Source organism: Nannobrachium achirus (genome assembly GCF_963921795.1).
Source record: "Nannobrachium achirus genome assembly, chromosome: 16".
NCBI classification, from domain to species: Eukaryota; Metazoa; Chordata; class Actinopteri; order Myctophiformes; family Myctophidae; genus Nannobrachium; species Nannobrachium achirus.
The window spans coordinates 55,057,192-55,079,969 of record NC_137823.1 but is presented as its reverse complement, the minus strand read 5'-3'; the positions used below and the strand labels follow the sequence as shown (position 1 = coordinate 55,079,969).

Sequence of the window (22,778 nt, the reverse complement as noted above, 5' to 3'; positions counted from 1 at the left end):
CATATTCTGAAGAAAACCTGGAGACTTGACATTCCTTAATTGGGTATTGTGATCAAAATAAGAACATTATAATGGTGTGTAAAACAGAAAATATTAAATTTGCCACAGACAAGGCCAACTCTTTGCCATAGACACATTTGGGACATGTTGATGACCCCTGGGCTGCTGGGCATCTAGGCTTCATGGGCCTGTGTGTGTGTGTGTGTGTGTGTGTGTGTGTGTGTGTGTGTGTGTGTGTGTGTGTGTGTGTGTGCGTGTGTGTGTGTGTGTGTGTGTGTGTGTGTGTGTGTGTGGGGGGGGGGGGGGGTATATAAAGAATGATTTAAAACATCTGTTTGTGAATAATGAATAAATAAAAGCTTATGAACACATTAACTCTGGCGTGAGTGGCGTCCCTAATTTGGACACCTCACCTGACAATAAATTGTTGACCAGTATTAAAGCGGTAATCAGATATTGAAGGGCGCCAGGCATTCCAAAAACTCCCTGCGCTACGCTCCGCATCATTACGGTAAGCACCTCCCCCACACGCGGCTCGCTCTCCTTCCGCCGCTTGAAAAGGGCTCAGCGGCGTCGGTGCGATTTGGCGCAGTTTGAATTACATCCGCTCAGTCACACACACCACCACAAGCCGCCGTCTTTATTTATTTATCGTCTTATTTGTGACTCGTTCTTTATTATTTTTTTTTATTACTATACATATATATTCTCACTGCGTGCAACAACAAGAACAAATTCATTCGACAACAACCATGAGTTCCATCAACGTGAAGAAGCTGAAAGTGAACGAGCTAAAGGACGAGCTGAAGAAGCGCTCGCTGTCCGCACAGGGTCTGAAGGCCGAGCTCATGGACCGCCTGCAGGCCGCGCTGGACCAGGAGGCCCTGGCCGGGGACTCTCCTGTGGACCAGGCCGCGGGGCTGCTGGGCGACGACGAGGACGCCGCCGACGCCGAGGGCATGATGGCGGAGGAGGAAGATGAAGAAGAGGACGAGGAGGTGGCCGAAGAAGACGACGACGAGGGCCCGGTCGAAGAGAGCATGGAGGCCGCCGAGGAGGATGAGGAGGACGGGGAGTCTGAGCTGGTGGAGGAAGAAGGGGAGAACGGGGCAGGAGGGAGCGGCGGTGCTGCTGCTGCTCCTGCGGCGGTGCAGCAGGACGCCGAGATGGGCGAGGGAGAGGACGACGACGAGGAGGAGGAGATGGATCCCATCCTGAAGGAGGACGAGGACGACATGGAGAAGGAGGACGGAGACGGTGAGGCCGCTGGAGAGGAGGGTGAGTCCCACAAGGCTGGCTGGCTGGCTGCGGTTGTGCTTCTTTTTCTGCTTGGATGATGATGGTGTCCCCTCCCGGGTTTCGGGTGTGTTTTGTCGGCCGCTGCTAGAAGGAGGAGGTGGAGGTGGGGGAGGCCAGGCCGCCGGGTGGGGAAATGATGGGAGATCATTTCTTTACAATGGAGCCGCGTCCATGTTTGAGCCAGCTAGCTAGCTAGTGTGACCTCCCTAGATTTCACTGTTTCCCATTAGGCCTCTAAGTGCAACATATCATCATCCGCATGACTGTGTGCCTCGAAAAATATTTTAAAAATATATTTATTTATTACAAAAAAGATGAGAAAAATACAAATGTATTTTTTGATTGAGCGAGAGAATCACTCGTGCGGATGAATTGATTATAGGCCCACTCATATATGTAGCCAAGAAACTAGAATAGTATTGATGGTTCGTTTGCCCCAATCGCTATATCTATAGATAAATTGACTAATATTTGGCATTCAGGTAACGAGATTGAGCATAGCTCGCTTTATTTTCAGTTTCGGTTGTTGTTAGCTTGTAGGCTCGCTAGCTAATGCCAAATGGGCTTGGTTTTAGCTGGCAAGCTACCTTTCCTTTGTGTTCTGTGGTGCCAGAGTCGGCTAGCCGGCTAGCTAACCTAGCTTAGCTTAGCTAGCCAGCTAACCTCCACTTCACCCAGATTGAAGATGTTGAGGCGAAGCTAAGGATCTGCTGATGCTTGTCTGGTAGTTAGTTCCTGGTCTGTCTGTACTAGTCATAGTTCAGTTTGTTTTACCATAGTAAAGGGAGAATAATAAGGATTATGGGGAAAACATAGTAACATGCCGGTAGGTACAAGTCGTTAGCAAATGTCGGTCACAGTCAAGCTGGGGTTGGTTGGTGGGGGGGAAGGGGTCAAAGTAGGTCAGAGTTTCCATCTTCCTTGCATGATACATTTGTCCAAACAACAAGATGGCTTTATTCCCCATAGAGAACGACCCACATCCCAAGTCTCATGTTAAAGTTCTCTAATTTAACACCCTAGTTTATTTCAGGGCTGTTGTCCCCTGTCGTTACTTTTGCAGTGATTGTTTCCCCATCCCAGTAAACACTGTCATTATTGTTCAGCTGGACCAGCTTACATTGTAACTGCTACCCTGGTCATTAAAAATTGTTATCAAGGACTTTGAATGTCTCATTATCCATTGTAACTATGAGGTGTTGCCTCTTATAAGTGATATATTAAAAAAAAACAGTAATACTAATGGTCGACGTATTGTAACTAATGGAACGGGCTTTGTGGCGACAGACTCTCCACTGCCAGTCCGACCTCTCTTTCTCTCTCTCCAAAAAAGGAGCACCTCAATATATATCTTTGTTTTATTTCCAAAGGGGATGCGGACAAAGACACGAATGCTGAGCAGAAGAATAAGAAGGGTGTTAAGAGGCGCCGGGAAGAACATGGAAGGGGCTACTTTGAATTTATTGAGGAGAACAAATACAGCTGGTAAGGATGGGACAGAGCAAGAAAAATGGCCTTCAGTATCCCTGAAGCGTCATCATAGCTTTGTTGGCAACTGTATTGGCTTTAAGTGCCAATGCAACTTAACTAGTTAAAAAAAAAACAAAGAAACCCTCATTTTCAAAAAAATAACCATACATTTTTTTTGTTTTATTAATGACCTTATTTCCACACTTGTTTCTGAGGGTCATCCCTAACTTCTTTAAAGAGCCTTACCATTTTTTACCTCTTTGCAGTGCCCACTCACTCTGTGTCTGTAACGGACTGCATTCTGTAAAAGAAGCCTATTGAATTTAAGCACATTCTTCTTACATCTGTTCCTCATGCCACCACCTATTGTTTTGGAAAGCCCATTGTATGCTCCAGGTGAACCAAGGCTGCTCACAAGTGAGCCCAGAATGAAAGTAGCAGATGTGAACTTTGGAGGGAGGGAGGGGGAAGTACAGAGGAGGGGGTGGGGAGGAAAGATCCACTGCAGCAGCAGAGTAGCACACAAGTATCTAGCAAAAATATCCCCAACGTGTTCTGGAACGACCCAGGAAGATCTCGCTGTCGACCGTGCATCGTTTGACCTCGCACTGTAGTTAGTTATTTTTTTTATTTTTATTTTGTACTGGTTGTATGATGTGTCAACCATGTTTCTGTCTCATGTATCATGATGTGTCCGCATTTTTTAAATGTATGTAAACGTGTGAATGCGTGTGTTATAGGTTCCTTTCTCTGCACAGGTGACATGCATGTTTGTGATTACGCGTGTGAGAGTGTATAGTTAGTTGGTCAATGTTTTGTTTTGTTTGCTCTTTGACTCAGTGCGGGGAAGGATCCGTAGGAAGAAGACTCAATCTACAACTCCAGAGGGGTTTTTTTTGGGTCACTGCAGTAACTTAGTATGATTCTGACAAGTTTTACTTGCCCCCCAACATTATTCCTGTTAGCATTTAGACATTTTTTATTTCCTCCTTTCCACCATAGATTCTTCCACCCATTTTTATCTGTCACGACATTCCTGCATTTAGCAAATCTGTGTAGTCCCAGGCCTCAAACTTTTTCAGTGGGGCCTGGCTGGCTTGTCTGCATCGGCCATATGCTCCTTCTCAATATGACCATGGCCCCTCCCCCAAGTTGTCATAAATCTCCCACAGCAGCCAGTTGTATACTGCTCAGGGCTGTCTGAGGTCACATGACCAAACACACTGAGACGGGTTTAGTCTGCAAAACATGATGGAAAATTATTCTTACGTCCTCCTTAGTCTATCACAGACTACCAGATTACATTAATTTCTTCACATGGTTTTCACCATAGTAAGTAAATGATCTCTTTGTCATCAGATACCTGACCACTGCAGAGTTGGTAAGTGGCTGCAGCATTCGATTTGAGCTCAAAATGGTTTATTCCTATTGCCTATGATGAACCACTTAATTTCATGGCCAGTTGCATCCCTTTAATGCTTGTGGTGCTTCTGTAGTTTCCACACACGAAGACTGATACAAATATCGAAATCACTCTACTACATATGACCAACTGACTCAGTAGGAGTCTCAAACCAATAACCCTGATCAGAAACATTATATCTGTCACCAACTTGTAGCCTCCTACCCTGTGGGGTGATGTAGGTATTTTCTGTGTCTCTTTGAGTTTTAGATTTCGCTGGATAATGCAAGGTAAGTGCTGTCTGCCAATACTTGGAGGCTCATGCCTGTGGGGTTTTACTTTTTTTCAGTATTCTACACTATTTCCCAATCCCCCTACCTTTTCTTTCTGTCTCTCCCCTCATGGTTTTCCGCAGGTGGTACCCAAGTCATCTACACAGGCTCCATGCTAGTGCCTTAACCCTCTGACCTCTAAATTGTCTTGACTGGTTATGATGATCTCTTGTTTTCAGGGCATCCTTCAAGTCCCCTGTGCCACCACTTGAGGAAGAGGATGAGGAGTTTGATGACACAAAAGTCGTCCTGGATACCTGTGAGTCCTTTGAATATAATTAACGAATTAAAATATTTATAATTTTAATACTGACACTTTATTTAATTAAGGTAAACGTTTTAAAACACCATGACATTATCCAGACACTATTTAGACTCTAGGGCTCATTTGAATTCAAACGTCTTTGAAGTCTGTTAAGTGTATGTTATTTAATTGATGGCATGGGCAATGATTGAGTCAAACACAGACACAGCTTATACTTCATGAAGCCTTTATTAATTCTTGTTGAAACCATGTCTAATATTTGTCTTTTATATGTATCTGATATTGCATTTGTTTGCTTCAGACATTTATTCGCTGTATGCGTTGGATTGTCCTAGAAGCATCATCGGCTGATTTGCAAGTGGCTCTTACAGCATAATACTATATTAATATACTATATCATTATTAAGTACAGTTGCAACAATTTTTTTTAGATGCTGGCAAAGAGCAGATATGATTGCTCGTAAATACAAGGGCACATCTCAGCTTAATGGTTTAGTCACTTTGTATTTCTTCTCACACTCTAAACGATGCAAGTGGAATGCTTGTGTAACTTGTGTGTATATGCGTGTGTGCACTAGACAACTGCGACCTGCACTTCAAGGTGTCACGAGACCGCTACAGCGCCTCGTCCCTTACCATGGAGAGCTTCGCCTACCTCTGGTCTGGAGGCAAGGCCACGTATGGGGTGACCCAGGGAAAGGTCTGCTTCGAGATGAAGGTACAGCCTCACTATTCATATGCAGTGGGCATTTCTCACACCAGACTTTTAACACGCAATGGTTAAACACAGCTGAAGCTATGACATTGGTGCGTTTCATTTATTGTTTGTATGCCAGCATGGAGTTAACTGCAGAGTTGTCCATACTGGAACATGGTAACTAAACAAATCTTGTCCAAAAGTAAAGTTGTCTTCAATTGCATTTAACCACTTACACATCAAATGTCTAGCTGAGGAAAAAAAGCTCTGTATAATACAGCCTGTATAATGCAGTTCGTACACTGAGAATGTCTTTCTTGAAATCATAATTGTTCCGGAAAAATATGGTTTGCATAAAGGATGGATAAATCGCCTTTCTCCACCGTGACATTCCATTATTGCTGATGCGTGAATCTAATTAATTTACAATTAACGTTTACTTTTTTCATATCCCTTATTTAAAACCATGACACAATGACAAAGGCTTGTCAAGTTGAGACTGTTGCATGCTTGTTTATGAGATTCTTGCTGTCAGTGACCTTGATGATCCAACAGAATTGACGGTACCTGTTTATCTGTCAACAGATCACAGAAAAGATCCCAATAAAGCACATCTCCCATAAGAACATGGAGATCCATGATGTCCAGGTCGGCTGGTCCCTGGCCAATGGCAGCCTGCTCCTCGGTCAGTAACTGTCAATGTCCTCTATCGTTGGCTTCACCATTAAAGCATAGATGTACAGTATAGTTGAGTGCCTATTCTTTAAAGGTAAGCAAACACTGGTTTGCTCCTGATAACCGTGGTACCATGCAGTTATAGAAACTTTTTTTTAGCCTTGTAGTGACATGACAGTGTCTTGAAGATTTAATTGATCTCTACTGTCATTTGTCAAATACTTTTAATGTGTGTCAATAACGTGATTGAAAAAGCTTTCAGAAAGCGATGTTTTTTTAAGTCTCAAAACTGAAATGGACAGTCTTGCCATTTCTGCATTGGCAATGCACTTGGATAGCAACAGTAGTTGCTCTGCGAAATGTGTCTACTGCCCCATTCCTCCATATGCACATGGCTTCTTTTGTAAACACAGTCGGCAGCAAAAGTTTTACCATGATGGAATACCAAGGTTCAGACATCACATACACACAGCTGTCGGCGTCCTGTATGCACTTTGAGCTGCACTGCCTGCTGTAAAGTAAGCAAACTAGGTTGTAAAACGCTGACTGAGAATGAAAACACTTGAATGACTCTAGAATGCCACCTGGTGGTTGGTAGACAACACGACAATGCAAGTAAAATGGCTGCAATTAATAATGCACTGTACACTGTTAGTTTTGTTCGTCTTCTCACCCATCATTATCACAGTTCAGACACCACCTGGTCTAACTTAAAACAAATCCATATAATTACAGACTTGAAAATACAATTTACATGGTTTGTTTTAATAATAAATGTAATTTATGCTTAACCCCTATAGGTGAAGAGGAGCACTCATACGGCTACTTGGGGCAGGCCAAGAAGACAACCAACTGTGTGACCGAAGACTATGGAGAGACGTTCGATGAGAACGATGTCATCTGCTGCCTTATTGTAAGAGACACCCTTCATTCTATTAGGTCACGTGCCATGAAATAGTCATACGTGTGGATGCATAAAAATTTAAATTCTATTAACCTAAAAATATTTACGAGTACCCAGACGCTTCAAACCTCACATTCAAAGGGGAATTTAATTAGATTGTTTACAGTTTACAGTTTAGGCATTTAGCAGACGCTTTTAATCCAAAGCGACTTACAATAAGCAGATACAACATCACAATAATAAACAAGATAAAAGGTCAGTACATGAACAGCAATATAACAATGTAAATGGATATCTATCTAGAGAAAACACAATATAATCAAAGTTCTAAAGAAACCTAAAAAGACAAATGCTAACTAGCTTCATTTATGGTCATTGATTTAACTGTAGTGCTAAGGGTTTAGGTGGCCGACAGCAGTTTTTGTGTCAACACTGTCATTCCAAAAAGCCTGAAATATCAGCTGAAATGTTGCTTGTAAAGTACTAATACTTAAACCAACCTGCCATGTTCACTTGCCATCCTATAGGACTTTGAGGGCGACGACGTGGTGATGTCTTTCTCCAAGAACGGCGCAGAGCCTACTGTGGCTTTCGAGGTCCCCAAGGACTCCCTGGCTGGCCAGGCCCTCTACCCCCACGTCACCTGCCACAACTGTGCCGTGGACTTCAACTTTGGCCAGATGGAGACGCCGTACTTCCCCCAGCCCGAGGGCTACACCTTCATGCAGCAGATTCCCGTTGACGAGAGGATCCGTGGACCCAAGGGACCCGAGACCAAGGCTGATTGCGAGGTAAACACAGGGATGCTAGATGTAATAGTTGTGTAGTAGGATTGAGCTGTGCATTTATATTCAGGATAAAAAATATATAAACCCGACACTGAATACTATGTACTGTATATTCTGTCTGTCGTAGATGATTGTAATGGTGGGCCTGCCAGGCTCCGGGAAGACCACGTGGGTGAAGAATCACATCCAGGAAAACCCTGGGAAATACTACATCCTGGGCAGTGACACCATTGTGGAGAAAATGATGGTATGTTTTATTTAAGAAAAAAATCTGTTATGGCAGGAATTGGCACGTTCTCAATCTCAGCTACTAATACCATTTTCCTGCAGCTTATTAATCTGGTGGCCAGTCTTGCTGTGGTGCGATTCTGGTGTTTAAGAGCTGCAGACAGTGACTCTCTGGTTGTGTGTGAACTCAGCTGGGTGGTGCTGAGTGCTTTTAAGGGACCATTGAGACAATAAGAACTCAAACCATGTTTAAAGTCTGGCCTAAAATAAATATTCGGCCTGTCCAGTAGCACTGGATGTGTCACTGGTTACGATGTTGACTAGGATATGGTAGAAAACTAACCATGTTGTATAATGTTTTGATTTTACTCTTCCTCACTAGATTTTCAGCCTCTTTAATTGGATATAATTTAGTCACGGAAAATAACAGTTTTACAAGGACCATCAGTCATATATTCTGTATGTATTGTTGGAAAAACTATTTTCTTAGAATACAGGAGGTTGTCATCGTATCATTTGTCTTTGCCACATATCGTTGTAATTCACAGAGCTTTTTGCTCTCCGTTGCAGAAAAAGAAAAAAAAAAAGGAAGAAAAAAACTAATACCATTTTAATTTCCTTCAGATTAACAGCTTGAAACGCCGGTCAAAGGACACTACAAAGCTAGCTGGCATCTCCCAGCGGGCACCACTCTTCCTGGGCAAGTTCATCGAGATCGCTGCTCGCAAGAAGAGAAACTACATCCTGGATCATGTAAGTCTCAGTTCTGGATAAGGCCCTGATTTAGCCGTTTTGGGGAAATGGGATTTTTCTTTCAAATCTAATGGCACCATCTTCCGTGCAGCAATATAGGTTTCACATGGTTAATTCTTTTTAACGTCAACCCTATGATAATTCTGCAGGAAGACAAGACAATTATTGAAAGACGTGACTTATCATTTACAATATTGTGACATGGGAATTGAGAGGGATGAAAATATATTTATATCACAATAATAGTCTTTAAAAGACAAAAAAGTGCCAATATTTATTTTAGGACGCAGAGTATATGGAAACCAACGTTTCGGCAACACACTGCTGCCTTCAGCATATAAGATATTCATATCAAACATGTATCTCCCTCAAAGGATAGATCGACAACCTTTTCAGTGCTTTGATGGATTGTGTCATTTCTCTATTCCCCAGACCAACCTGTCAGCTCCAGGCCAGAAAAGGAAGATGTGTCTGTTTGCAGGCTTCCAGCGTAAGGCGGTGGTCATCTGCCCCTCGGATGAAGACTATAAGCAGAGGGCCCAGAAGAAGGCGGAGAGTGATGGCAAAGAGGTGCCTGAGCATGCTCTGCTTAAAATGAAAGGTAACAATGTCCTTAATTTCTTATTGTTCCTCTACCACAGAGAATAGGAGTTTGAATCCTCCACTAGTGACTCCTACAGGTTGGTCAGGGTACCTATTCATTGAGGACATAAACTAGGAGAAATGGCTTGTTACTTTGCATGCATTATATCCTCCAGGAGTGGACTTGAAGTGTTCACATAAAGATAAACCATGCGCTCAAGGTGAACTCTCCCTAACCAACCAGTAGGGGTCAGCAGAGTCAAGGGGCTACCTTACAATGGGACTTGGAAATTGACAGAACTAAATTCGTAGGAAAGGAAGAAAAGGTTTGAATATATTTCTGCATCTGATTTAGTTTTTCCCCCCCCCCCTTCCCTCTCCAGGTTTCTTCTCTCTGCCTGATGTGGGAGACAGCTTCAGCGATGTGACCTACGTGGAACTGAACAAGGAGGATGGTTCCAAGCTGCTGGAGACGTACAAGGAGGAGAGCAAGTCTGCCCTCCCTGCTGAGAAGAGGCCCAACCAGGGGGGCATGCCCCCAAAGAGAGGCGGTGGCCAGCGTGGAGGAGGAGGTCGTGGCAACAAGAACCAGTTCAGCCGCGGTGGAGGACCAGGACCCAGAGGAGGCCTTCGCGGGGGCTTCGTTCCCAGAGGCAACTTCAGAGGAGGTAGAAGATTTTTCTTTTTTTTCAATCCCAAATTGATTTCCTTTTTAAACCGCCATTTTATTATATTACAGTTATTTGGCTTTCATCTTTGCAAATGTTTAACAATTTAGACGGGTATGCATTATTGCATATTATTATTTTATGCTTTAACTTTAGAAAAATAGCAGATCTGCTATTTTTGAAAAATCTTGAACATTTTAATTTTGATCCGATTCTGTATAATGTCTTCTAAATGCTAAGGTTTTTTGAAAACATGTTTCTGTCAGTGGTTCTCAAAATGTTTCATGCCAAGATATTTCAAAAATGGCAGATCTACAAGCTCGCAGCGATGCCGTGCTGTGAGTTTGCTGCGCTGTGAGCTTGTATATCTGCTATTTTTCAACAGTTAAAGCATTCAATAGTTCTAGGCCAAAATTGATTAAATGATAACTGTAGGCAGTAAGTGATGCATTCTTGACCTTCTATTCCAGCTATGACATTGAATGTAACCTGTGTTCCCTCTGGTCTGCTGCTGTCCACAGCTCCTGTTCCTCGTGGAGGCTTCAACCGTCCTCCCCGCGGCTTCCTGCCTCCTCCAGCCTTCCGAGGAGGCTTCCCTCCCAGTCGTGGTAACTTCAACCGGGGCGGAAGCCTCATGCCCAGCCTGATAGGATCCCCCAGGGGTGGACCAATGAGGGGTAACATGGGTGGCCCAAGGGGTGGAGCCAGGGGCGGAGCCATGAACCGAGGTGGTCCAATGAACAGGGGGAACATGAGCAGAGGGGGTGGCGGCGGCGGCGGCAACATGAACAGGGGAGGCGGTGGTAACAGAGGAAACTACAACCAGGTGAGAGTGGATACCTTCTCCTTGCACTGCCTTTTGGATCAGTCACCCATAACTTGGTTGTGAGGTGTTCTGACTGTATAATAGGGGAAAAGGTTTTTACCTTAAAACGCATCTGGGAAATTAATCTGAGAAATGCATTTTTCTAAATTCATTTACATGGAGGCGGACATAATTTTGTGATGACATGTCCGGCTGTTGCCTCAGCTTTCTGAATAACGTATGTTGCTATGGGTTGTGTACTAGTTGCCATGCCATGGTGTGCAAGAAATTAAAAAAAAAATGTTTCTTTGACTAGAAATTCATCATTAAAAATTATTCCATGCCTTTTGTAGTTCCAGCCAAGAGGAGGCGCTGGTGGTAGCCGCGGCGGCGGAAACTTCGGCAACAAGAACAGCAACTACGGCAACAACAGGAATAGCGGCGGCAATTACGGAAACAGGAACGGCAACTTTGGCATGGACAAGGCTCAAGCCTTCAACCAGAGCTGGCAGCAAGGGGTCAGTACAGTCATTTGTTACATTATACATGTTCATCTTTGGTGCAATTACTTTAAGATTAAGACACATTTTTATATTGCGTATAAATGGACCAATAGGAATTCTATTCAGAACTTAGCTTTTCATGATTATACCAGCTAGCGCTGGCTATGCGTTGTGCGCTTATAGATTTGCTATTTTCAAAAGTGTAAAATAACTGTTTAATCAATTTGATTTTTGAAAAATGTGCATACATTTTTGTATTTTAAAACATGCATCTCAATTAATTGAACGAGTTATTGCTAGAATAATCTCAAGATAATCGAGAGTTGCAGCTGTATTCTAAACCTTGGTGTTTCCCCTTGCAGTTCTGGAACCAGAAGCCATGGAGCCAGCAGTACCAGCCAGGATACTACTGAGAGACTTTGTATTTGTACACCGTAAAATCCTGAGGATTAATTTAACTCACGAGTGTACAGATTGTACTTTCTTCTGTACAAGAGTTAAATGAACACTGGATTTTACTGTGTAACCAACTGGACTGGTGGCCCGCACTGAGACCCATCGCTGGCCACGGAACATCCCTCTCCACAGCCTGCGTCTTTTTGTTTGTTTTTTTATTTTTCCCTCATCTTTTTTTGTTTGTTTCTTGAACACTTACAAACATCATGGTCTGATCTGCGATCTCGCAATGTGTCGCAATGCACTGTGAGTTTGATCAGCTATTTTCGCCATGTCACTCCATCATACAACCAAGTATAAAATAGGGCCTATGTGGTTAAATTGATTAAAAAAAAAACGTAACAGTTAAAGCAACTTGGAACAACATTCCACATCAGATGGATAGACTGTTTTTGAAGCTATACATGCAGTCTGCATTGTGTGTGTACAAAATAATTTAGGTTCAACTGTATAAAAGCCCCCCCCCCCCCCCCTATTATTTTTATTTTTGCATTTTACACAGTCCCCACCACTTTTAAAATGGGATGCTTTTAAAACAAATTTATTATAAATTGTTTTGGAAATCAAGAAAACTGAACGTTTTTCCAGTGTGGCAGGTGTAAGGAGAGGTGTTCAGGGTTGTATGTTTTATCGATTGCTTTTTTTTTACATTACCTTGTAAATATATTTTTGCTTTTGTTGCTTAGTTTAATTTGTAAGAGGTTTAATTAAAAGTGGTTATGATTGCAAGCAAGATGTTTTGGCTGCTTAACCAGCACTGCTGTTAGCTAAGTATTGTTAGATTGTACATGTAGTCATCAAACCGTTAAATTGAGAAGGCAGAACAATTTTAAGCAAGTACTGGTTTTTGTCTTTTGTTCAAACATCAAATCTGTAACCTAAACTCCATAGACATACAATAAACAACTTGTTGGCTTTTTTTTACATCATCTAATGGCTTATGACTTTTGATTCAGTTCAAAGGTGCGTAAAGGACCTTTGATGGGCTATGGCCTGGTTTGCTACTCCAAACAATAAGGACATCAGCCCCTCTACCTATATTTAGCACCTCATTAATCAAGTACCAGCTACACATGTCCAGTCTTTGATGTACCAATACAGGTACTTCAAGCTATTTGAATACATATCACTTTGAGAAAGTATTTTAAAGCTTTTGAAGTTTTTTGACAAAAGCCATGTTAGTACTGCATTTATTTAATTTTGATTAAATTATGCTTTTAATTTATGTATCTATTGGGGCACTGTCCACTGCACTTGATTGTCAGGTGTTTGGTGGATAAAATGTGTTTGCGTTTCTGTTGACTCTGGCGTGGAAGCTTTCTTACTTGAATGACTTATGGCAATTTACTTTGCTGGCAATGCAAGACACGAGTCAAAGACTGTAGTATGCCATTTATGTTGATTTAGATCTTTGAGTGTTTTATTACAACGTTTTTTTTTTTTAAATGTTCATATACTGTAGGGCTAGTTTAGCACACATTTGGCTCATTAGTTTAAGAGTGTTTTGTGGCTGTACGAGTTCATGGCAACCCTAATTTGGCACCTGCAAACCAAAGGGCTTTGTGACGTCTCAACAATCACCACTGAGGTAATTTAATCCTGACTGGCGGCCCAAATCTGATATTTGGCCTTTCCAGAGTGTAGTCTTGTTGGTTTTTTATCACATGAACAAGAAAATCCTATCTGAAACACTTGCAAATTACCGTGTGGACATTCAGTCCTAAAGAAAAATAAATGTCATTTGCCTACAGCTCCAAAGACCTCATACTGACAAAGGCATGATGCACATCTTCAAACATGATACAAATGGATAATGTATTTCGAAGCACTCCCAATTATGTAATGGTGACACCATGGCCTCTGCAATAATGGCAGCTCCTCGTTTAACAGCACATAATGTTGTCTAATGACATTTCCCTTGTAGACTCTGAGGTTATTGCAGTAACAGAACGGGTGGATTGTCACCTACAAGAAATTATGAGAGACCGTGAGGCATTATAGCAGTGGTGCTTTATAAGTCCTTTTGTTTTCTTCTTAAAGGACAACTTTGTTTTTTTTTACAAGGGTTCATATTTTAGATTGTAATTAGAGAAAAGAAAAATTGAGTGTTAAAATGTTTTCATTTGCTTCGTTCTATTGTTTTATCGCATTTACCGTGCTAAAATCTGGGGCATGCGTACGCATGGGGGCATGCGTACAAGTGGCTAAATATGTCTTTTTAGACACAATAAGCCAGCAGTTTCTTTATTGCTATTTACAGTAACATTTCTAGCCCCCATAAGTCACATCCAACCATGAAAGGTTGCGTTGTATCTTGGGAATGGGCTTATTCTGTGTAAAATTACACATTTGGCCACTTGTACGCATGCACCCAACCACTGAAATAAGAATCTCTAAAACAATAGAAAGAAGTAAATGAAATCATTTTAACACTCATCTTTTATATTCTTTAATTACAATCTAAAATATGAACCCTTGTTGTAAAAAAAAAAACTAAAGTTTTCCTTTAACCAGCCTGTGTTAACATTTCATTGAACATACTGTACATAGTTAACCACTAATTTCAGCCATGCATGAATGTTCATTAACTGACTTCAGGTAATGCTGTGTTGTGTTTATGAAAGTGTTAGTTTTGCCCAACGACTGGTACGCAATGAGCTGTCGATATATTATACGATTTTCAGGGGTGGGGTTCTGCTCCTATTTTAATGTACTGGATACATCCGTTTTACAGGTTTGCAGAGTAGAGAGATTGTGGTATATCCTCTCATGCAAGTATATTTTTTATTGATTTATGTTGCAGGACAAATATCAGGTGTTTTATTAAAACCAACTGCCCAAAATTCTTGAAACTTTTCAGACTTGTCTTTTCTATCTGACAATGTTTTGATATTTGTGTTAAAACCTTGCTTTTTTTATTTTGTCTCAACTCTTATTAAAATAAGTAAAACTAAACGGTAGCGTTGTTATTTCTTAGATCTGTGACTACACATAATCTCCCTGTTTGAGTAAAAGGGAGAGTAAATGATTTCTGTCAGGGGTGTTTTTGACATTCATTATGATACTGCTTGAATGCCTGTCAGGGGCCGAGTTGGTCAACAAGAGGGACACCAGGACACTCGTAGATTCTTTAAAAAGTCTTTGAGTCTTTTATTTTTCCTATACAACATGACAATCATTCTAGGCCCAAACAAATTACGACAAACAACTGAACTTGACATCAAGCCTGATAGTGAGGGAAAGTTAGCCTATGTTATGGCCAAGGAGTCATTTTAACTGAAAACTAATGGCTAGAATGGATTCAGCAGCCCAAAAATACCCTAATTACACACCTCATACATTCATATTGTCCATTTTTTATTTTTCCCCCTTTAATCCCAGGCCCTCGGGATACCCCCAACTTTGGGTTTGACAAAGTTCAGAGGTGATAGTAGACACCTTTATGAACACATTTGTGAAGAAAGCTATTGATTTAGATTTAGTTCCCAGATGTAGCAATCGGCTAACTTTCCCTCACTATGAGCTAAAACAAAATGGGACATGAGGGGAACATACAAAGGGGAAGACAACATTTAAACAGACTACAAATCCACTACAGCACCAACTTGTATTAAAGAAATTACATACAATTGTAATAAATTCAGTCTCATAATAAACCCCTGCCCCTCCCCATATGCACAGGGTATCTGAAGGAGCCTGTCCTTTCTTTGGCCAGCCATCTAAACTCCAGCACTCATCCGAACTGATGAACTCAACAAAAATTAAATAAACTTCCATTGCTAATAAGCCAAATATGCCTTAATACCTTATAATTGTCCTCTATAACTACAATGTAAAATTAAAAACACCTTCAATATTTTTTTTCTAGAAATAGCTAATCTTTCACTCAATATTGGTTAATATATAATCAATATCTTTCACTCAAATAGAAAAACAACTTAATACTTCCTAGGGTTAATATGAGCATCAAAGCAATATTTTAAATGTTTTTTCTTTTTTGCACATGCATTCCATAAATACCAAAGGGATAAACCACACATGGACAAATGTCATCATCAGGAATTGCCCCATTGAGTAAAAGATATTTCTAGAACAAGTAAAATATTTCAGATGTTTTAATTACTTGCGCCAGCAGAGCGCGCAAGTACTGCATTCGGCTGCGTACGTAGGTATGTATGTATGTATTTAGTTGTCTGTGTGTGTTCAAGCCTGTAGCCCAATCAGGGACACCAGCATTTCTGGCAATGTCATCATTAACAGCCAATGAGGGACCAGAATTCCTGGTGATGCCAATCACCACTAAACAATCCTGTTTAGTATTTACCGTATATAAATAATATGTCCTCTTTTTAAAATAACTGTAGCTGTCATCTCTGTGCGGATGACACAGAGTCATTTATTGTACCGCAGGCTCTGTACGGGTCAATGGAAAACTTACAACTTTCCTTTAATGTCCTGCAAGAAGCCCTAATCGGTCTCAAGTTGATGCTGAACATCAGCAAAACAAAATTCATGATTTTCTCCAGAGACAGAAATCTCTCTTATAACGACCTTCACATATTGTCCACGAATGGAGCCGACATTGAAAGAGTCACAGAGTACAAATACCTTGGAATCTGGATTGATGAGAGACATCATTTTAAACACCATATAGACAGAGGTTCTTGCTGGCAAATTGAGACAGAAAATTGGTTTCTTGTATAGAAACAGAGCCAGCTTTCCAATTATTAGTAGGAAGAGACTTGTTGAAGCAGTAGTTCTGTCTGTCTTGGATTATGGGGACATAATCTACAGGCATACAGCAGCATCCACACTTAAATCTCTGGACTCAATTTGTTTTACAGGTGATACTCTATGGTGATACTTTTGGTACCCACCATTGCATTTTATATGGATGGTCATCATTGACAGAAAGACGAGCGCTGCATTGGCATATGTATTTGTATAAAGCCATACTTGGAGATTGCCCTAGATATATCTCAGCATGTTTTCCTTTTAATACAAATTAAATTACTCCTGATAAAACAACTTGACCTTGACAAAACATAACTTAATGGATGTGCACTCCAGTCCGTAACTTTAACATGAAACTTGCAAAAAACAGTATGTCATTTAACCGGTTGTGTGTTGTCCTTATATGTTTGTAGAATGTAGTGCTAAAATAAATATAAACTAAATTAATTAACCAAAAAAGACAAGTGTCCACCATGTTTGTCCACCAACTTTGTGTGGCTGCTGGTGTGGCCATTTCTAGAGCAGGGGTCTTCAATGTTTTCAGGCCAAGGACCCCTTAGTTGAGAGAGAGATGAAGCAGCCAAGCAGGGACCCCACAACCTTTTCATAGATTCCATATAGTTTCATCTTTTGACAGCATAATCATCCGTGTATGGATTCATGTCAATTTGTGTTTTCAGATATTTAACCACTTGAACCATCAAAACGTAATACACTTGACCTTTCACTCTGTACTTTGTTTGCTCTTTTCCCCCTCTACACCAAAGCTCTTATATCCTTTTATAGCTTTTATAGCCCATCTACAAGCTCACAACGTATAGCCTCTTATAGCCCTTGTGAGCTTGTAGATCTGCTATTTTTTGGCTAAAGTTCTCCGAATATGGACGCTAGGGTTCAAGTGGTTAAGATAAAAAAAAGGAGAAAAAAAAGGTTTGGAGGACCCCCTCTAGTAACTCTGAGGACCCCATATTGGTCCCGGACCCCCTGTTGAAGACCCCTGTTCTGGATGGAATCCACTTTCCTTCCAGACACTGCTTGAATTAAGCTGTAGGAAGCCTGTTTACATCCATCTGTAGCACATTAGTGAATGACAAGCCCTCCTGCAATGACGGCAAACAGACCTTTTGATAGTGGCCCAGATTACCAACGTTTGGCCTGGTCTATCTCCTAAGCCTGATGTAAACAGAGGAAGACCTATTCGACTGATGTGGATTGACCATTTCTCACAATGTTTCTCTGCATGTGGCCATGTAGCTTTATCCCACTGTACAAATATACCAATACACACACAAAGCTGGTTACAAGTCTGCCTGTATGACAGTCTTAACCATGCATGACCACTCAATGCAACAAGTGTCATAAGTCATTAGGCAAATTGTTTACTTCTCATTGCAATTTCGTATAGAATTAACCTATGGAATTAACATGTATACGAAATTGCAAATAAAGGGGTAGCAGGTGGTGTCATGGCATGCAAACTGTAACTTTCTTGCAACTTTACATGTCATCTCTCTAAAGCATGATATGGCACCCATCAAGGCAAATGCTTGGATTGTGATGACATTTTGTGTTAATGAGATATAAACAGCTTTAAGTATTTAAAACATATTAGATTAAGAAGAAGAATAAAGAGCGCGGTCTTCAGGGAATCCCCAGCAAAACAGTGAACACTATTTTCAAAATATGTTTCTGTAGATCTGCTATTTTTGAAATGTTTTAACTCTCCCCACCTGCAGTACAGATACACAGTTGTAGACTTCTGTGCTTAATTTAACCTATCAACTAAGATCTTCTGTTATGGGGTCCCTGGCACCATATGTTTTCAAATGGGGTGCCCGCACCATTCCTCACGAAAGACTCAGACTTTTGTATCATGAGGATTGGGAAAAACACTAGCTGTAAAGCTGGTTGAAACCATTTCAAAAGGTGAAATACTATATATTCACAATTGGTCCTCCCTAATGCTCATGGACATGGTACCATGTCTACTCGCTGTGTGTCTCAGAAGAGGGCTGTGGACAGTTCAGAAACCTGCCCATGAGTGATATAACTTTTTTTTAATATTAGTGCCAGAACAATGGCTTCCATTTCAGCGTGCTAACTTTACAGGAGGAGAAAGCTTGTCTGAACTGTCTGTTGTGCATCAATGAGACAGAGTAAGACATAAAGTGTGTCATCTTAAGATCATTAAGATCCCAATTGAAGATAATGTTGAAAATGGGTGCTTTTAAGGCAGAGTATTGATGTTGATAAACTTTTCGGTGTATGGAGTTCTATAATATGAGCCAACTGATGCACTTCTATTTTATGTTTTTCAGAATATAGCCTATAGGTCCTGAATCAAGTTTTGTACCACACATCAACATTTTGAGTTATTTTCTATGTGTGTAATGACATTGTGATATAATAAATTATTTCTTGCTAGTTTTGTTTGATACAAAGTTATTACAAATGAACTGACATCACTTTATCCTAAGTGATCTGATAAAGACAGCCAGCTAAGAGAAATAGATTGATAGGTGACATGACATGAATGACTTGGGGAAGTAACCAAAAAAGAAACATTGCAAGTTAAAGGTTCTTATGAAGCAAATCATTTATTAAAATATGTCACTCATCTATATTATGTACAGCTTCAAAATACAACACATCTGAGATCAAATCAGACAGTATTTGAATAATTGATGGGGACTCAATACAACTCATACAAATGCAAAACAGTTATCAAAAATCCATTATTTACAAAATATATAAAGTGCTTGTTTCTTAAGGGGACATGAGATGAAATGTCATTTTTGTATATACATGTCCGGGAATGCCTATTTGTTTAAGTACTAGACGTGTTGTGTTACAAGAACATAGGCCACGCTTAGGCCTAAATTAATTCCCGAATATAGAGGCATTGTCCATGGTACACGCGCATTTCTCAACAATCATATTGGGGAACTCTGCCACTTCGATCTCGGTGTAGTCGCCCTTCTTGACCAAGTACATGATCGGCAGCGGGGCGCTTTCGGCGACGGTGCATCTCCTCTCCCCGTAGCCGCCGTAGTTTCGCCTGGGCTGCTTGCAGCCTCCCTGGCACCTGAAGGCCTGGTACCCTGCGGGCTCGATGATCCAGTACTGCGTCCAGGTGAGCGCACGGAAATTGACGAAGTACTCCTCGCGGCAGCAGGCATCCTTGTTTTGATTGGCCACACAGTCACCACGAGATCTGAGGGAATGGAGAGGAAAGGGAGAACTGTTAGCACACTGTCACATAATTAATGCAAATTGTAGGTGGGGAAAGGGGATATGGGATAATTGGCACACTGATACAATCTCCTGTATATCATCAAAGCTTTTCGTCCTTACCCATATTCTTCGAGGTTGAGTGTGTAGAGGATGAGTTCGGGTTTTCCCAAGGTGTTGTCTGATGTCTGGTCCTGGGTGGTAAAGCGGACACTCTTGGCCATCTCTGCCGCGTAGCTGCCAGGTCTCTCGCCCTCGATCCACACCTCCAAGTGCATAGGTGTCTTCTGCTGCGTCTTGGACCAATAGTTCACGGCCTGCGTCACATCAAAGCTCATCCAGCCCGTCTCGTGAATGGGGATCAACCTATAATGCGAACAGAGAGGGGAGGGGTGAATGGGTTAGCGCTAATTAACAACGAGCGGTTTTGACAGCACGTCATGAAAATCCATTCAGCCAAACATGGGAAATCACTTGAGTAGGCTAGTAACATAATCGAGAGTAGACTATAGCCACAAATGGATCCGAATGTGGTTCCATTTGTACAATAAAATCACTTAACAGTATATATTCATATTGTATATCCAACACGAATACATAATAGTTGTTAAAATCGTTTCTTACCGAGAGTCAACCAGAGAAGTTCTGTTGGAGCCGTTGGGGAACACTTCCACCCAGTAGATGCTGACCCTGGCGTTGTTGATGGGCCTGTGGCTTTTCCTGTCCAGCGTGGATCGCTGCTTGTGGTGGTGAGGAGCCTTCTTGTACAGTTTCATTTCTGCCATGGTCACCTCGCTGTTGTCTGGGATCCTCATCTCCATGTCGAACACCACGCGTTGCCGCGTCGTGTCAGAATAGACATACTCCCCGGAGATATCTAAAAAAACACACAAATTACACAAATTGATAACACAAAACGTTAGTTAACGTTAAAGTACAAATACACTCTCAATTTAAAGGAAATACATTATATAATATTTGGCGCCATGGCGCACGCCATGTCACCATTACGCATGAGAATACTTTGGAATAATAAGTGCTGGTGCAGTTATCTGCGTTAAATATTATTTAAATGTGACCACATTTTTTCAAATATTGGTAAAGATCATTACCTGCAGTGCCGGGGATGCCTCTCAGAATGCCCGCCAGACTGGGGAGGGCTCTGCGCTTTCTGCTGTGGTGAAGCTTCAGCATAGACGAGTACTTGTTTCGAATATGCGCAGGAATAACCAGGTTTTCCAAATCCCTTTTGTGAATCCTTGGAACTTCGTCCAAGCCCAGCTTCTGAAGAAGTGCGTCCTGCATATCCTGGTGCGTAAAAGCCTTGGCGAGGGTTATTAAAGTGACGCACAGAACGCAGATGTTGCGGAGAGAATCCATCGTTAATATCAAATAAAGTCACTGGGTCCAGTCGTATGAAGAGGCTGGTAGCACTGATGCTGTTGTCTGTTGCTCGGAGAGAGAGACAGTGTCCCAATGACACTCCAGTGGCCCTTATATACGTGTGGCACCCCCAGTCATTTGCACTTTGTCGAGGGGGAGGGGACCGTTATCAGAACAAAGGTGCGACAATACATCATCCCCGTCCTAAACAGGATATCTAATGGCCATACTTCAAACAAGCAACGAGTCTCATTTGAAGGATGTCATCTCTTTTATGTTGGTGTAATTTTAGACAGTTAAAAAGGAAAAGCATGTGCCAGCATATGCTATTACAATAAAATTATGAAGATTCTATAGTTGTTATTCCAGATAGTTATTGTCTAAATGTTATATGTATTTAGCTTAGTCTCTTTATTGGAAGATATTGTTTGTTAAAATCAGTAAGTAGGCTACTGAATATATATATGAAATGTCTAACTTGCTGTTTGTTTTTTCTGTTTTTTGCAGACTGCTAGATTTTCAATGAACCAGATTTCATTTTTTAGTAGCCATACTCTTCATTGAGTAAATATTTTTATTTTATTTAGTTGAACAGTGCAGCAAAAAGTGTTGAATTAACTAAAATCCAATTAAATTACACTTTTTTTATTCACTAAATTCCTCAGTGTTAATTTATGTGAGATTGTACAAATCAAATTGACCCACATCATGTAACCAAATGGACACTTAATGGAACATGTGGTTTCATTTGTACACTTGCTATCATTTCTGATGATCTGTCTTGATGTTTTGTGTTATATGATTTTGTGTTTTTTGTGTTGAACAGACTTGTGAAGACATTTCCCCTCGGGGACAATAAAGATTATTATTATTCTCCACATGACCTGCACACACATTTTCCCAGTTCATTTTGTATACTCCACTTCTGCACATGCATCCCAGACAGACAGACAGACAGACAGACATCTCTTGACCCTGTGAACGTATAGTGCCCTCTCCTCAGTAGCACCCATGTCTACACACACCCCACACTCTGATGTACATTCCACTGGACATCGTCTGACCAGGGCTGTCTGATTTCGGTCACATGCACGACCTGTCTGGCAGGCCAGGAAGCCATATAGCCAGGCTACGGTGGTCTGAGTTTAGGAAGGCCATAGAGTGGTATGAACACTACTTTGTCCATCGATCACAGCCTGTCATGGAACAAGTGTGTAGGGGTGGAGGGGGAGGCATGCAGTGGGTGGAGAAGTAGGGGATTAGATGTTTATTCCAACCCCATCACTCATTCTTGGACCTCTCCATGCAGCAGATTAGAATTATTAGCCAAACAGACAGTTAATCCACAGGCTGGGGGGACTCAGGGGGGGTGGCGTGGATGTGGATTGGGGAAGGCTCTTCACGGGTTGGTGATTATCTGATTCCATTGCGAGGATTTGCCTTGCCTTTTTTGTCACACAAACATTAGAAGAGGTTTGCTCTCCCTGGCTGCCCAGAAGGCCCTGTCCTGTGGTTGTGTATTGGGTTGTGTTTGCTCTGAGATGTCAGACAGACTGAAGGGGAACACAGGAAGAGCAAATGACAGATGACTGCCAGGAGTGTA

General features: G+C 41.5%; 2 protein-coding genes across 2 annotated transcripts; one reads left to right on the top strand and one right to left on the bottom strand.

Moving 5' to 3' along the window:
• The first annotated feature begins 613 nt into the window (after positions 1 to 613).
• hnrnpub (heterogeneous nuclear ribonucleoprotein Ub) lies at positions 614 to 13,402 on the top strand. Its single transcript, XM_080744011.1, has 14 exons — positions 614 to 1,278; positions 2,670 to 2,784; positions 4,683 to 4,762; positions 5,347 to 5,486; positions 6,051 to 6,150; positions 6,941 to 7,053; positions 7,572 to 7,835; positions 7,960 to 8,079; positions 8,685 to 8,813; positions 9,246 to 9,414; positions 9,779 to 10,063; positions 10,585 to 10,889; positions 11,222 to 11,386; positions 11,734 to 13,402. Exons 1-14 carry the CDS (start codon positions 753 to 755, stop codon positions 11,782 to 11,784), a joined length of 2,562 nt encoding a protein of 853 aa, XP_080600137.1. The 5' UTR covers positions 614 to 752; the 3' UTR covers positions 11,785 to 13,402.
• Positions 13,403 to 19,441: 6,039 nt separating this feature from the next.
• Positions 19,442 to 21,172, bottom strand: lft1 (lefty1; the record flags this gene model as incomplete). Its single annotated transcript, XM_080745039.1, has 4 exons — positions 19,442 to 19,775; positions 19,916 to 20,158; positions 20,417 to 20,669; positions 20,905 to 21,172. The coding sequence occupies 4 exons, from the start codon at positions 21,170 to 21,172 to the stop codon at positions 19,442 to 19,444; spliced, it is 1,098 nt and encodes a 365-aa protein (XP_080601165.1).
• Between the last annotated feature and the right edge of the window lie 1,606 nt (positions 21,173 to 22,778).

What these genes read in the sequence shown, in the direction of transcription:
- hnrnpub (XM_080744011.1), top strand. Translation starts at nt 753, where the DNA reads ATGAGTTCCATCAACGTGAAGAAGCTGAAAGTGAACGAGCTAAAGGAC. An exon ending in CCATTGTGGAGAAAATGATG is followed by an intron (nt 8,080 to 8,684) that starts GTATGTTTTATT and finishes AATTTCCTTCAG; the next exon opens with ATTAACAGCTTGAAACGCCG. An exon ending in ACAGAGGAAACTACAACCAG is followed by an intron (nt 10,890 to 11,221) that starts GTGAGAGTGGAT and finishes TGCCTTTTGTAG; the next exon opens with TTCCAGCCAAGAGGAGGCGC.